Here is a 12,112-nt window from a genome sequence, read left to right as displayed (position 1 = left end):
TATCTCTCTCCCTCTCCCTTCCTCTCTCTGAAATGAATAAAGATATATTTAAATCTTTATAAATATTATATATATATATATATATATATATATATATATATTTTTTTTTTTTTTTTAAGAAAATATTCCTTTGGTATTGCTAGGTCTAACCAAGTTAACTGCTGCTGGTGGTGTGGCTTGGTCGGGCATTGTTCTGTGCACTAAAGGGTTGCTGGTTTGATTCCTGGTCAGGGCGTGTGCCCAGGTTTCGGCTCGATCCAGTAGGAGGCGTACGGAAGGCACCCGATAGATATTTCCCGCTCTCTCTCTCCTTTCCTCTCTCTCTAAAAATCAATGAAAAATATTTTTTAAAAATCTGAAAGTATAGCTCAAACACTGTGGATATAGTTATAGAGCTTAAGAACAAACTTAAGACTTTGTCTTGAATGCAACAAGGTTGAAAACTTTGCTTGTTTCCTCAGCCTAAAATTACAGAGGATTAAAATGGTGTGTGTGGGGGGAGGTTAATCTTTAATTATATACACATTTAAGTACAGCAATTCTCATTATTTCTAGTACTAATGTTCTATAAAATTACTGCAGACATTGAATTAGGGAATACCGAACCATTATTTCTAGGGGAAATACAGGGTTAGGGTCCTGCAACCCTTTGATCATAACATTTTCATCAACTGACACATAAAACAATACATAACTGTGTTTTATTCTTTTTAAGACATCTTATTTAATATATATTATTGATTCATTAACATTGAACTCAGAGCCAACAACCCTATAACTTGTGCCTGAACAAAGCTTACCTAACACAAAATTTCTATGTAAGGCACATCACAGCCTTTTTGCACTTAGGAATGCTGGACAGAACTTCAGCACTACTCTTGGAAGTCATTTTAAACAGTGAAAGGCACCAAAATGCACACAAAAACCCCCACCAAAACATGACACTAAATAGACCATGAAAAAGGTTTTTGTTAAAACTGTATGAAAGATGAAAGAAGAAAGCAGAGGGTTGTTTTGTTCAGCCTCAGCTGGGAATGTGCATATCAGGCAATTCAGATTTTTCGTAGCTCTATACTTGGCTGCAAATAAGAGAGCAGGAGCTTTGATGTCAAAACAGAATTAGGTTTGCCCTGGCCAGTTTGGCTCAGTGGTTAAAGCGTTGGCCCTTGGGCTGAAGGGTCCCAGGTTTGATACTGGTCAAGGGCGTGTACCTTGGTTGCAGATTCGATCCTTGACCCCAGGGCCGTGTGTGGGAGGCAACCAGTCGATGTGTCTCTCTCACATCAATGTTTCTCTCTCTCTCTCTGTTCCTCTTCCCCCTTCCCTTCCACTCTTTGGAAAGCAATGGAGAAAATATCCTCAGGTGAGGATTTTAAAAAAATAGACCTAGATTTAAACCACAGCATTACCATTTGCTAGCTCTATAATCTTGAGCAAGTTGATCTCTATTTAATTTTTGAAATCTACAAAATTGAGATAATAATAGTACCTACTTTATAGGGTTTGGGTGAGTATTAAATGAAAGAAGGATTCTAAAGCACCTATAAATTTGTCACATAATTCATTTTTAATAAATGTTCATTTCTTAATCCTTATTCCTTAGCACTTAGGAAGTACGTTTAGGTGCCAGTTAGAACTTCCTTGCATGCTGTGCATTACAGATTGGTTAATTTGGGGAATTTGGAATGAAGTATTCTACTTAGGGAATACCAGATCTTAGGGACTATATAAATCCAAAGTAAAATGGAAGCATTACTTCTACCTGAGAAAAGAATGAAAAAACGGGTTTGGAGCACTTAAAAGTAAAGCAGCTTTTTAACACCAGTTGACTTGAGCAGTATAACACAGTAAAATCTTAGCAGGAAGGAACCAAAGCATAGTCACTGTCTTGCTGAAGTGACACAGACACAGCTACTACCTGTGAATTTTGATAAGTGCTAGGCTCTATGGGGTGTAGTACAGGAGGATAGTAGTATAAACAGTGCTGGAGGAAACTCTGCTAATAGGCTCTAAATGCAAAGTTGATGATCATTAGGTAACTAAAATGGCAGCTGTGAAGCCAGAAGCTTCCTCAGAGAAATGGTTGCAATGGTGTTTGTCATTTAGAGTACGTATGGACTTCTTTATAGTACCTATGGCAGTTTCCACTTGTTCTCCTGGGGTATAAATGTTAGAGCTGCTGCCCTGTGGTGTCTTAGCTCTCCTTGCCCCAAAGCAAAGTCAGCAGACCTCCAGCTCCTCTGCCATTACCAAAGTCACCTTCTCCATGGTGTGCAGCTCTTGACAGCCTAGACTACCACTAATGGAGAGTTAACAGTTGGAAGTTGTAGTTTTATATATATATTGGTAAAACTTCAAGGTAGGAGACTAAACATACTGAAGGGAAGCTCCCAAATTTGATATTGTTAAAGAAGAATCTCGGCTTTTGTGGAAACATAATTGGCTGTCTAGTAACATAATAGCTTTTAGAGTTTTGTTGTTTTTGGTTTTTTTTAATATTATTGATTTCAGAGAGAGGATGGGAGAGGGGGAGAGAGAGAGAGATAGAAACATCAATAATGAGAGAATCATTGATTGGCTGCCTCCTCCATGCCCCCTGCTGGGGATCGAGCCCGCAACCCAGGCATGTGCCCTGACCTGGCATTGTACCACAATTCTCCTGGATCATACATAGGTCGATTCTCTACCACTGGGCCATGCTGGTCTGGCTAGAGTTCTTTTAAGAGGAAGTTTTAATTTCCCTTCTACAGGGCTCTTACTGTCTTGTTTTCCTTTTTTCCCTTTTTATAGGTAGTTGGAAAGGACACTAATGTCATGTTGGTGGCTTTGGCAGCAAAATGTCTTACCGGCCTAGCTGTTGGGCTAAGGAAGAAATTTGGACAATATGCAGGACACGTAAGTAACACTCCTTTTTAAGTACAAATAGCAATATTATCAAGAATGTCAGGCTAGTTTGCTCTGTGCTTTTAAACAGCTCTTCGGCATAGATCTTTATATTTGGGGTAAAGTAAATTTTGACTAATATTGAGTATAACTTCTCACAGCATTTCAACTAAGATGTCAGTTATAATTAAATTCATTAGCTTTATGTAGAAAATCAGGCACTTGGCCTAAAGTACTTAGTTGAGCTGATCTGCTTATTATTTATTAATGTCTTGCTTTGTTCTTAGAACATCATTTATAGTATAACAGGATGAAGTAAAACATAGGATAACCAGGACAGACCAAAAATCAGAATAGGAAAGGAAATATAAAATGAGAAGTGAAATTAATATATAAAATATATTTTACAGTGTTTTCCTATTTAAAAAATAATTTACTGCCCTATCCAGTTTGGCTCAGTGGTTAGAGCGTTGGCCTGTGGACTGAAGGGTTCTGGGTTTGATTCCGGCCAAGGGCACATACCTCGGTTGTAGGATCCAATCCTGGCCCAGGTCGGGGCGCATGTGGGAGGCAACCAATCGATGTGTCTTTGTCACATTGATATCTCTCTTTCTCCCTCTTTCTCCCCCTTCCACTCTTTCTGAAAAGCAATGGAAAAAATATCCTCAAGTGAGGATTATAAATAAATAAATAAATAAATAAATAAATAAATAAATAACAATAATAAATAATTTACTTGAGACATTTTATGTAGGTTACACTGTTGGTGATATATCAGTTCACAAGAAAATCTGACTGGAAACATTTGTTGAATATACTATTTTCTTCGTATAAATATGGAAACAATCAAGTTTGGTAACAGTTTTAGTAAATAGAGATGTTTAACTGTGGCATCTGTCAGTTGGCCTCTAAATCTGGTCTGAATTACTTAGAATGGTTCAGCATCAGAAAATTGACTGTGCTGAACTTTAAGGTTCTTGCTAGCCACTTTACCATTTGATTCCCTAGGTAAACTTAAGAGTCTCCTAATAGTCCATAATATAAGTCAGTATTATATTGTGAAACTAATATCTAACCTCACTTAATTATAGTATTTGGAGCTCACTTACTCATAGCATTAAAAATAATTTCAGAGAACTTAACTAAAAAAAAAAAGAAGATAGTACCAAATAAAAATAAATCATGACTAGCTTGTTACCAGGGAAATAAAAATAAGAGTCTAAAAAAAGACTTAGTGTCTAAAAAAAGACACGTAAATCATAAATTGCTATAAAAATATTATTTATAATTTTATTTCAATCAATATATATTATATAATATCTGTGTGTATATGCTATCAGTGTATTAATTAGCTTTTGGTCAATTTTATGTTACTTATTAGAATATTTTATACTTTTGTATTAGGAATAACTATTAAAGCTAGAGAACAATTTTTTTAAATTTTATTTATTTGTTTATTTTTCCATTGGTAACAGTGGATATTTTTTCCATTGCTTTTTAGAGAGAGTAGAAGGTTAGGGGAGAGACAGGGGGAGAAAGAGAAACATCGATGTGAGAGAGACACATTGATTGGTTGCCTCCTGCACTCGTCCCAACTGGGGCTGGGGACGAGCCTGCAACCCAGGTATGTGTCCTTGGCCGGAATCGAACCTGGGACCCTTCAGTCCATGGGCTGACGCTCTTAACCACTGAGCCAAACTGGCTAGGGCTAGAGAACAATTTTTAAAATACATTTAATTTACTAAATTATAGTTGGATGATTGCCTGGCCCTCTAGTTTGGGTTTTGATTCTGGCTTTGTGACATTTTGTTGTGTAGCTTAAAGAATATCTCTCCAGTGTTTTGTAGTTTGGGTGCCCCCCCCCCTTAAAATTATATCATGTACAGCATTTGATAACAAGCATGTTAGTGGTTCAGCTTTACTTTCTGTAGCTGTGTATAAACTGTCTTTTTGGCAGTATGTGTAAAAGTGAACTTTAGCTTTATAACCATTAAAATATCTTGATTTTTAAGTTTATAACTAACTCCTAGTGTTAAAAAGTCTTTTCTATTTCTTCATGGAAACCATACTCTTTTTGCTATGTATAACTTCTGTGAAATCTCGAAAAAAAATTTATTTTGGATACTGTTAAGCTTTGCCTAACTCTTTTGGACCTTAAAAAACTACATTAATTTGCCTGCTAGCACAGTGCCTGGCAGTCCATAGATGCATTAGGCATTCAATAAATATTTAAGGAATTAGTGGTAGTTTACAAAATAAAGTAAAGAGCATAAAAATTCCAACTTTACTGATCTAAACTGAGTACTTGAATAAGAGGATATAATTCTGATCAAAATTGCTATAATTTCTGGTACTGTTGTTTTGTGTGTTTTTTTCTTTAATGTAGTGAAAGGGCAGGAGACATCCTAATCCAGTGTGATATATAAGAATCTTGGGTGGGAAGGAAAAATTATATACTATACCTATAAATCCACCTAGTTGAGAATCATTTTGTTTAATAAGAGATATTACTGATAGAAACAGTTTTATAGTAGCATATAAGGTGTAGATGCAGAAAAAAGGTAGAGAAACATGGCTATGGTGGTGTAGAATTAGAACCTTTAAGTGTTTTAGCATACGGATTCTTGTGCCCTTCAAAAAAGGAAATGACTTTTTATCCAACTTAGATGTTGACTTTTTTTTGTTTTGGTAGAGCAAAACATTGTTTTTAAAACAGCTTTATTGAGGTAGAACTTAAAACATTTTTATCACCCCAAAAAGACACCCTATGCCCATTATCAGTCATTCCCCCTTCTCCCCTATCCCTAGATGCTAGTAACCACTCATCTACTTTCTGTCTCTATGGAATTGACATTTCATATAAATGGAATCATGCATGTGTGATCCTTTGTGACTGGCTTCTTCTTTGACTTAGCATAATGTTCTCAAGGTTCATCCATGTTGTAGTGTGTATCAGTACATCATTCCTTTTTGTTGCCAGATAATATTCTAGCTGTTCATTTTATAGGTTGTACCAACCATTTTGGAGAAATTCAAAGAGAAGAAGCCTCAAGTAGTACAAGCCCTGCAGGAGGCAATTGATGCAATCTTCCTTACTGTAAGCTGACATGAGTTTGTGCCTTTATCTCAAGTAAATTTAGTTAATGTGATATTTTGATTGTTCTTTGCATTTGAGAAAAGCTCACTGACCACATTTTCTTTCTAAAGACCACATTACAGAACATCAGTGAGGATGTTTTAGCAGTAATGGATAATAAAAATCCAACCATCAAGCAGCAAACATCGCTTTTTATTGCAAGAAGCTTCCGCCACTGCACTGCTTCTACCCTGCCTAAGAGCTTGCTAAAGCCCTTTTGTGCTGGTCTACTTAAGGTATAGCCTCTCTTTGAAATTGGGGAAATATTTTATATCTAGGAAAGATTTTTTCCTACTAATTATGTACAGTGACTATTTGACTTCCAGACTATCAATTATAGTCTTCTGAGAAGCTTTGAAAACTGAATCCAGATTCTTGTATTGTTATGTTTCTATTCTTGAAGCACAAGTTAGCTTTATAGTTCCATTAATTGCTAAATGCTAAACATTCTGTTTCTTATTTGGCCCATTTACTGGCATTCATCTGTATCTGGCCAAGTACAGGCATACAGCTTGGAGTATTTGAAGATCATTTGAATGTGAGGCACTTTAGACAGGGGGTAGGATAAAAAGGAAGCGCTTACATGCTGATTGCATTTTCAGAGGTTTCCTTAAGCCAAAAAGAATTTGTGAAAGAGTAACTGTTAATTGGCAAAAGGAAAGCTATACTTAGCTTCAGTGAATTGTAAAAGGCAAATTCTTTATCCGACTACCATTAGTCTGACTTAAAATCAGTAATACCTAAATTAGCTTGTATTGAGATCATTTTGTTTACCTCTGGACTATAGCACATCAATGATTCTGCTCCTGAAGTCAGAGATGCTGCATTCGAAGCACTGGGTACTGCCTTGAAAGTGGTTGGTGAGAAAGCAGTAAACCCGTTCTTAGTTGATGTGGACAAACTTAAGCTTGACAGGGTAAGTTAGTAATAGATTATAATGAAATTGGACAATAGTGCGTTACAGTTTTGTTTCAATTTTGTCTGTTCTGTTTTAAGACCAAAATGCTGATATCAGATTGTGAAATTTATTTCACCCACCACTGGTGGTTCACACCTAATGTTTGAAAACATAGGTTTTGGAGATTTAAATTTCATCTCAAGTGGCAATGATCATATTAGTAGAAATATCTTTCAAATTATAACAAAAATAAAGCTGAGTGACCAGATCTATAAATGTGAAAACAGTGTTTTAAGACAAATTTTTTCTAGTATCTGGAAAATTACCTTTTTTAAAAAACACACACATATCTTTATTGATTTCAGAGAGAGAGGGAGGGAGAGAGAGATGAAAACATCAATGATGAGAGAGAGTCATTGATTGGCTGCCTCCTGCACGCCTCCAACTGGGGATTGAGCCCAAGACCTGGGCATGTGTCCTGACAGGGAATCGAACCACAACCTCCTGGATCCTAGGTCAGTGCTCAACCTGAGCCACGCCAGCTGGACTGGAAAATTACCTTTCTAAATATGAATGTCTTCTGTCAAAAATGTAGTTATTGTAATTCTAATTTGTGTAGAAATAAAATGTAAGAAAGTTTGGATAATTTATCTTTGTTGAAAAGGAAACTTTTCTCTCTAAATTCTCATATAGTTGTGGTTTAGATTATTAAGTAATAAGATAATGATTGTGTTTCAAAGTTGGGCTTAATGATGTTCATCTCAATTTTATTCTCCAGATCAAAGAATGCTCAGAAAAAGTAGAGTTGGTGCATGGTAAGAAGGGCGGACTGGCAGCTGAGAAGAAAGAATGTAAGCCTGTTCCTGGAAGGTCTGCTTCTTCGGGGGCCGCAGGAGATAAGGACACGAAGGACGTTTCAGCACCCAAACCAGGACCCTTAAAAAAGGCACCTGCTACTAAGGTTAATAGATGGCTTGGAAAATACAGTTTAAAAATTAGAATTTATATAACCTGAATCTCAGGTTAATGCTTGTCCTTCCAATATGATTTCATTTGAGAAATGAACTCATTACCACATTCAAAATACAGCAGAACATCTGCTCATGAAGACAGAGTGTTCCAACAATGCATTTGGTTATTTGAAACTTTAATAGAGATAAAAATAGTAATGGAAGTACAGGAGTGCATTTTAAGGGATCAGAAGGTATCATTGAATAATGAAATAAAATGTGGCAAGGCACTTAACTTAAAAAACATCACCTTCGTCATTTTGCTAATAATGTTGCTGAATTGCATCATTAAGTCTCCATGCCAGTCCAGGTCTTGTTGCCTTTGTACAGTGTAGAAGAGGGGAAGATGCCCAAGGGCAAATATGGCATTCCTTCAGTGAATACTTGTCCTTTGGACTCTTAAGCATAAAGTTATCTACTGCAGATGTGAAAAGTTTGATTCTTTCCCTACTCTGAACCCCAGCATGGAATTAGGGAAGAGAACAGGCTGAGTGAGCATCACTTTGTGAAGCGTTTTACCTATGTAATCTCATTTAATCATAACAACCCTTGAGATAAATGTTTTTGACGCCTGTTTTTCCAGAAAAGGAAACTAAGGCTTAGCAACAGGGTTAAGTGTCCTGCATAAGCTCTTACGATTCATTTCTGATACTTTTGTTGTTCACTTATTTGTTTGCTATGTCTCCCCACATCATATTGTAAACTTGAAAGGGTAGAGATCTTGTCACTGCTTGATTCCCCTGTGTATAGAGTGGCTCTGGAGTATAACAGGGACTCAGCACGTATTTGTTGAATGCCTAGAATTACAGAACTGGGACTTGAACCGAGTGTCTCTAGCTACAGAGTCTGTGTATTTCCTTTTATGTTATGCTGTCTCTTCACCATTCTAGTATAGGGTTTTGGCAGCTGTTTTCTCCTTTCTCACCAGCTCCTGCCACTGGACAATGACCTGGGTACCTGAGACCTTTTCTTATCTTTCTGAACCCTTTTTTAAAAGGAATTCTTTAAAAAAAAAAAAAAAGTGGGGGGAGGGGTGGCAGCCTGCTTCAATTACTCTTTTGAAAAAATAAGTAGGCAGTATCAGCCAGTAAACCTACTAAGCCTTAAACATATATGTCTGTTAAAAAAGAAAAGAAAAGAAAAAAAGGTAGATTTATTCATCAAGGTACCTCTTGGTACAGAGAGTGCAATTACAGGAAAGGATCCAGAAGAGGTACTCTAGTTAATCAAAGAGTAGAGAATTTTCTATTTTTAGAGTTAGAAAACAATTAAACCTCTGATTATGAGTTGTTATGAACCAACAAAACCATACTGCTGAGAATAAGCCAGCAAGTATTAAAGGTTTCCATTTAATTAAAAACCAGCATCTTAGTTTTGCTAATTGTACCTTGTTACAAGCTTAGACTATGTTCAAGATAACATTGGTTTCAGAACAGGTATTGATGTTGAAGACTAATTTGATCTTCTGTCATTTTATCTTTTCTTTTTAGGTTTGGGGAATGCTTAACAAATATCCAAAATAGCTAGAAGGAATGATGTGAACAGTGATTTGCATTGCCCTATTAATGTTACTGCCATTGGCTGTCTATCTTGCGATAAACTGCTATTTTCTTGTGACCTTTCAAAATAAGTTTAAATCAAGATATTTAAAAAGAATAGTCACATGTAGAATTCAGTGGGTACAGTAAAAAGTATGACCAATTGAAGTTTTCGAGGACTTTGAGGATGGTTCGATATTAATATTAGAAAATTTACTAAATTTATAGATAACAAGAAATCTGATTTCAGCCCTGGCCAGATAGCTCAGTTGGTTAGAGCTGTCAACCCAGTACATGTTACAGGTTTGATTCCTGGTCAGGGCACATACAAGAGTCAAGCAATGAATGCATAAGTAAGTGGAACAATAAATCGATGCTTCTCTCTCTCTCCCCCTTCCTCTCTCTCTAAAATCAAATAAATTTTTAAAAAGAAATCTAATTTAAAAGGAATATAATAAATTTTAACATATATTCTTGATAAAAAAAATTTTTAACCGCATAGAAATGGATGAATACTTTGACATGATATATAGCAGTAGACATAGCAAACTAAAAGTCAGTATTATGCTTAATGATGAAATACTAGAAGTATTCTTATTAAAATGAGAAGTAAAACACAAAATGCCTGCTGGTACCATTATTGTTAAATAATGCTCTACAATTAGATAAAAGAATAAAGTAGAGGTATTAATATGAGGAAGGAAAAGGAAAAATCATCATTTTTATAGGTTATATGATCATATACTTGGAAAACCCAAGAAAGTCAACTGAAAAACTACTGAGACAGTAAAAAGATTCAGCAAGATGGCCATCTTCAGCATAATTAGAGCACTCATTCTGCTCTAACTGGGGCACCTTGTGATTAAGTACTGAGGAAATGGTATAAGTTAGAAATTGTCCTTGACTATTATAGGAAAGATTTAGAGGCATCAAACATTAATTCTCAAATTAATCTGTAAATGTAGTATAATTCCAGTCCATTGTTTTTATTTCATTAGCTCGTTCTGAGTTAGAGGTTCTTAAAATGGAGCCTACAGTTTCCCCCATGAGTGGTCTTAGAAGATCTGTCTGTCTTTGAAACTGCTAAATTCTGTGGGCACCAGAAATACGGGATTTTTTTGTTGATCGAATTATCACTCTTTTTTTTTTTTTTTTAATTTATTGAAGTATAATTCACATACAACATTATATTAGTTTTATGTGTACAACATAATGATTTTATATTTTACATATTGCAAAATGATCACCACAATAAGTCACTATACATAGTTACAGTGACTGCTCATTTCAGTCAAATTTTCAAGAAGTCTCTAACCCACAAAAGTTTAAGAACCACTGTTCTAAGTCCTTACGTGGTTTAATTTTTTTTAAATTGCTTTTAGGCTGGCGGACCACCTAAGAAGGGGAAACCAAGTGCACCAGGAGGTGCAGGGAGTGCTGGAACCAAGAACAAGAAAGGATTGGAGACCAAAGAAATAGTGGAGCCTGAGCTCTCGGTCAGTATTATACAGTATGTCTCAGACTCATAAACCCATGGAAGATCAAAGCCTATGAGATCTGAGTTCGTTCTTGCTGAATTCTACAGCTTATAGTTATTTGATACTTTCTAGCTCCTTGAAACTGCTTTATACAAACTTTCCTTCTCTGGTACTGAAATAGAGGAGCCTCAGATTGTAGCATACCTATAGGAGTTCCTGTATTTTTACATTCTTGCCATCTGTTTCCTTAAGTAATTTTTAACTTTAAAGTGTTTGTATCTTACAGATTGAAGTATGTGAAGAAAAAGCTTCAGCTGTCCTTCCTGCTACCTGTATACAACTTCTAGACAGCAGTAACTGGAAGGAAAGGCTGGCCTGTATGGAAGAGTTCCAAAAGGTAGGTGCATAGGGATGAGTTGAGTGTGAAAAAAAATTTTATTATATAGAAGTGATGAAATTGCAAATGAAAGGCCTGTCCTATTGCTGTTTTATAACCAGTGAATATGTTTCAGGGTGTTACCTAAAGATGAGGTGGGGTTTTTTGGTTTGTTTTTTAGCTGTGTAGTGTTTATCTTTCAACATCTGCTTCCTATGGTTTCTGTAATTTCATAACTTAGTACTTAAACCAAAAACATTAGGTTTATTCTGAATTGTAAGGTTTAGATGAATTTTAATCTTATGGTATTTGTTTTCTAATAGTAGGCAAACATCTCTCCACTTAAACCACCCCTCATCCATTTCTACGTTTCTCTCTTTTTCATCATGGTTCTTGGAGGAACAGACATTATCACTTGGTGTGAGAAGCTCCTCTCAAAAGTCTTTGTTGGAAAGGAGCATGGTAGTCCATTTTGGCATATCCTCTGTGATTCTTATGAGGAGGGGTGTGGAGTAACTAGAAGAGCACTGGGACTTGAGGCAGGAAACTTTCCTTCCAGTCCAGCATTTGCCACATATTGCATTTAGACCTGAATTTGTGCATCTTTGAAATTTAATACTTAATCACTTCTACCCTACTTTCCTGTGTTTTTAGGAAAATCAAATAAGTCAAAATATTAGGCAGTTTCTGCCACACGCTAGGCAAATGAAAACTGTGTTACCATTACTTCCCTTGAAGCACGTTATTTGTGGATTCCTAATTGGGAAAATAAAAGTTTCGAAAGTATTGCTAT

General features: G+C 35.9%; 1 protein-coding gene across 1 annotated transcript in view; it reads left to right on the top strand.

Moving 5' to 3' along the window:
* The window catches only part of CKAP5 (cytoskeleton associated protein 5), a 71,240-nt gene that overhangs the window by 28,063 nt on the left and 31,065 nt on the right, over positions 1 to 12,112 (top strand). The window contains exons 9-15 of the mRNA XM_081153123.1: positions 2,791 to 2,895; positions 5,891 to 5,980; positions 6,091 to 6,255; positions 6,807 to 6,935; positions 7,696 to 7,878; positions 10,848 to 10,961; positions 11,230 to 11,340. Of these exons, the coding sequence (XP_081009249.1) occupies positions 2,791 to 2,895; positions 5,891 to 5,980; positions 6,091 to 6,255; positions 6,807 to 6,935; positions 7,696 to 7,878; positions 10,848 to 10,961; positions 11,230 to 11,340 (897 nt within the window). The remainder of the gene's footprint in view (positions 1 to 2,790; positions 2,896 to 5,890; positions 5,981 to 6,090; positions 6,256 to 6,806; positions 6,936 to 7,695; positions 7,879 to 10,847; positions 10,962 to 11,229; positions 11,341 to 12,112) is intronic.

This window comes from Miniopterus schreibersii (genome assembly GCF_964146895.1).
Source record: "Miniopterus schreibersii genome assembly, chromosome: 12".
NCBI lineage: Eukaryota > Metazoa > Chordata > Mammalia > Chiroptera > Miniopteridae > Miniopterus > Miniopterus schreibersii.
Note: the sequence above shows the minus strand (reverse complement) of the source record. Positions and strands in the feature narration are given on the sequence as shown.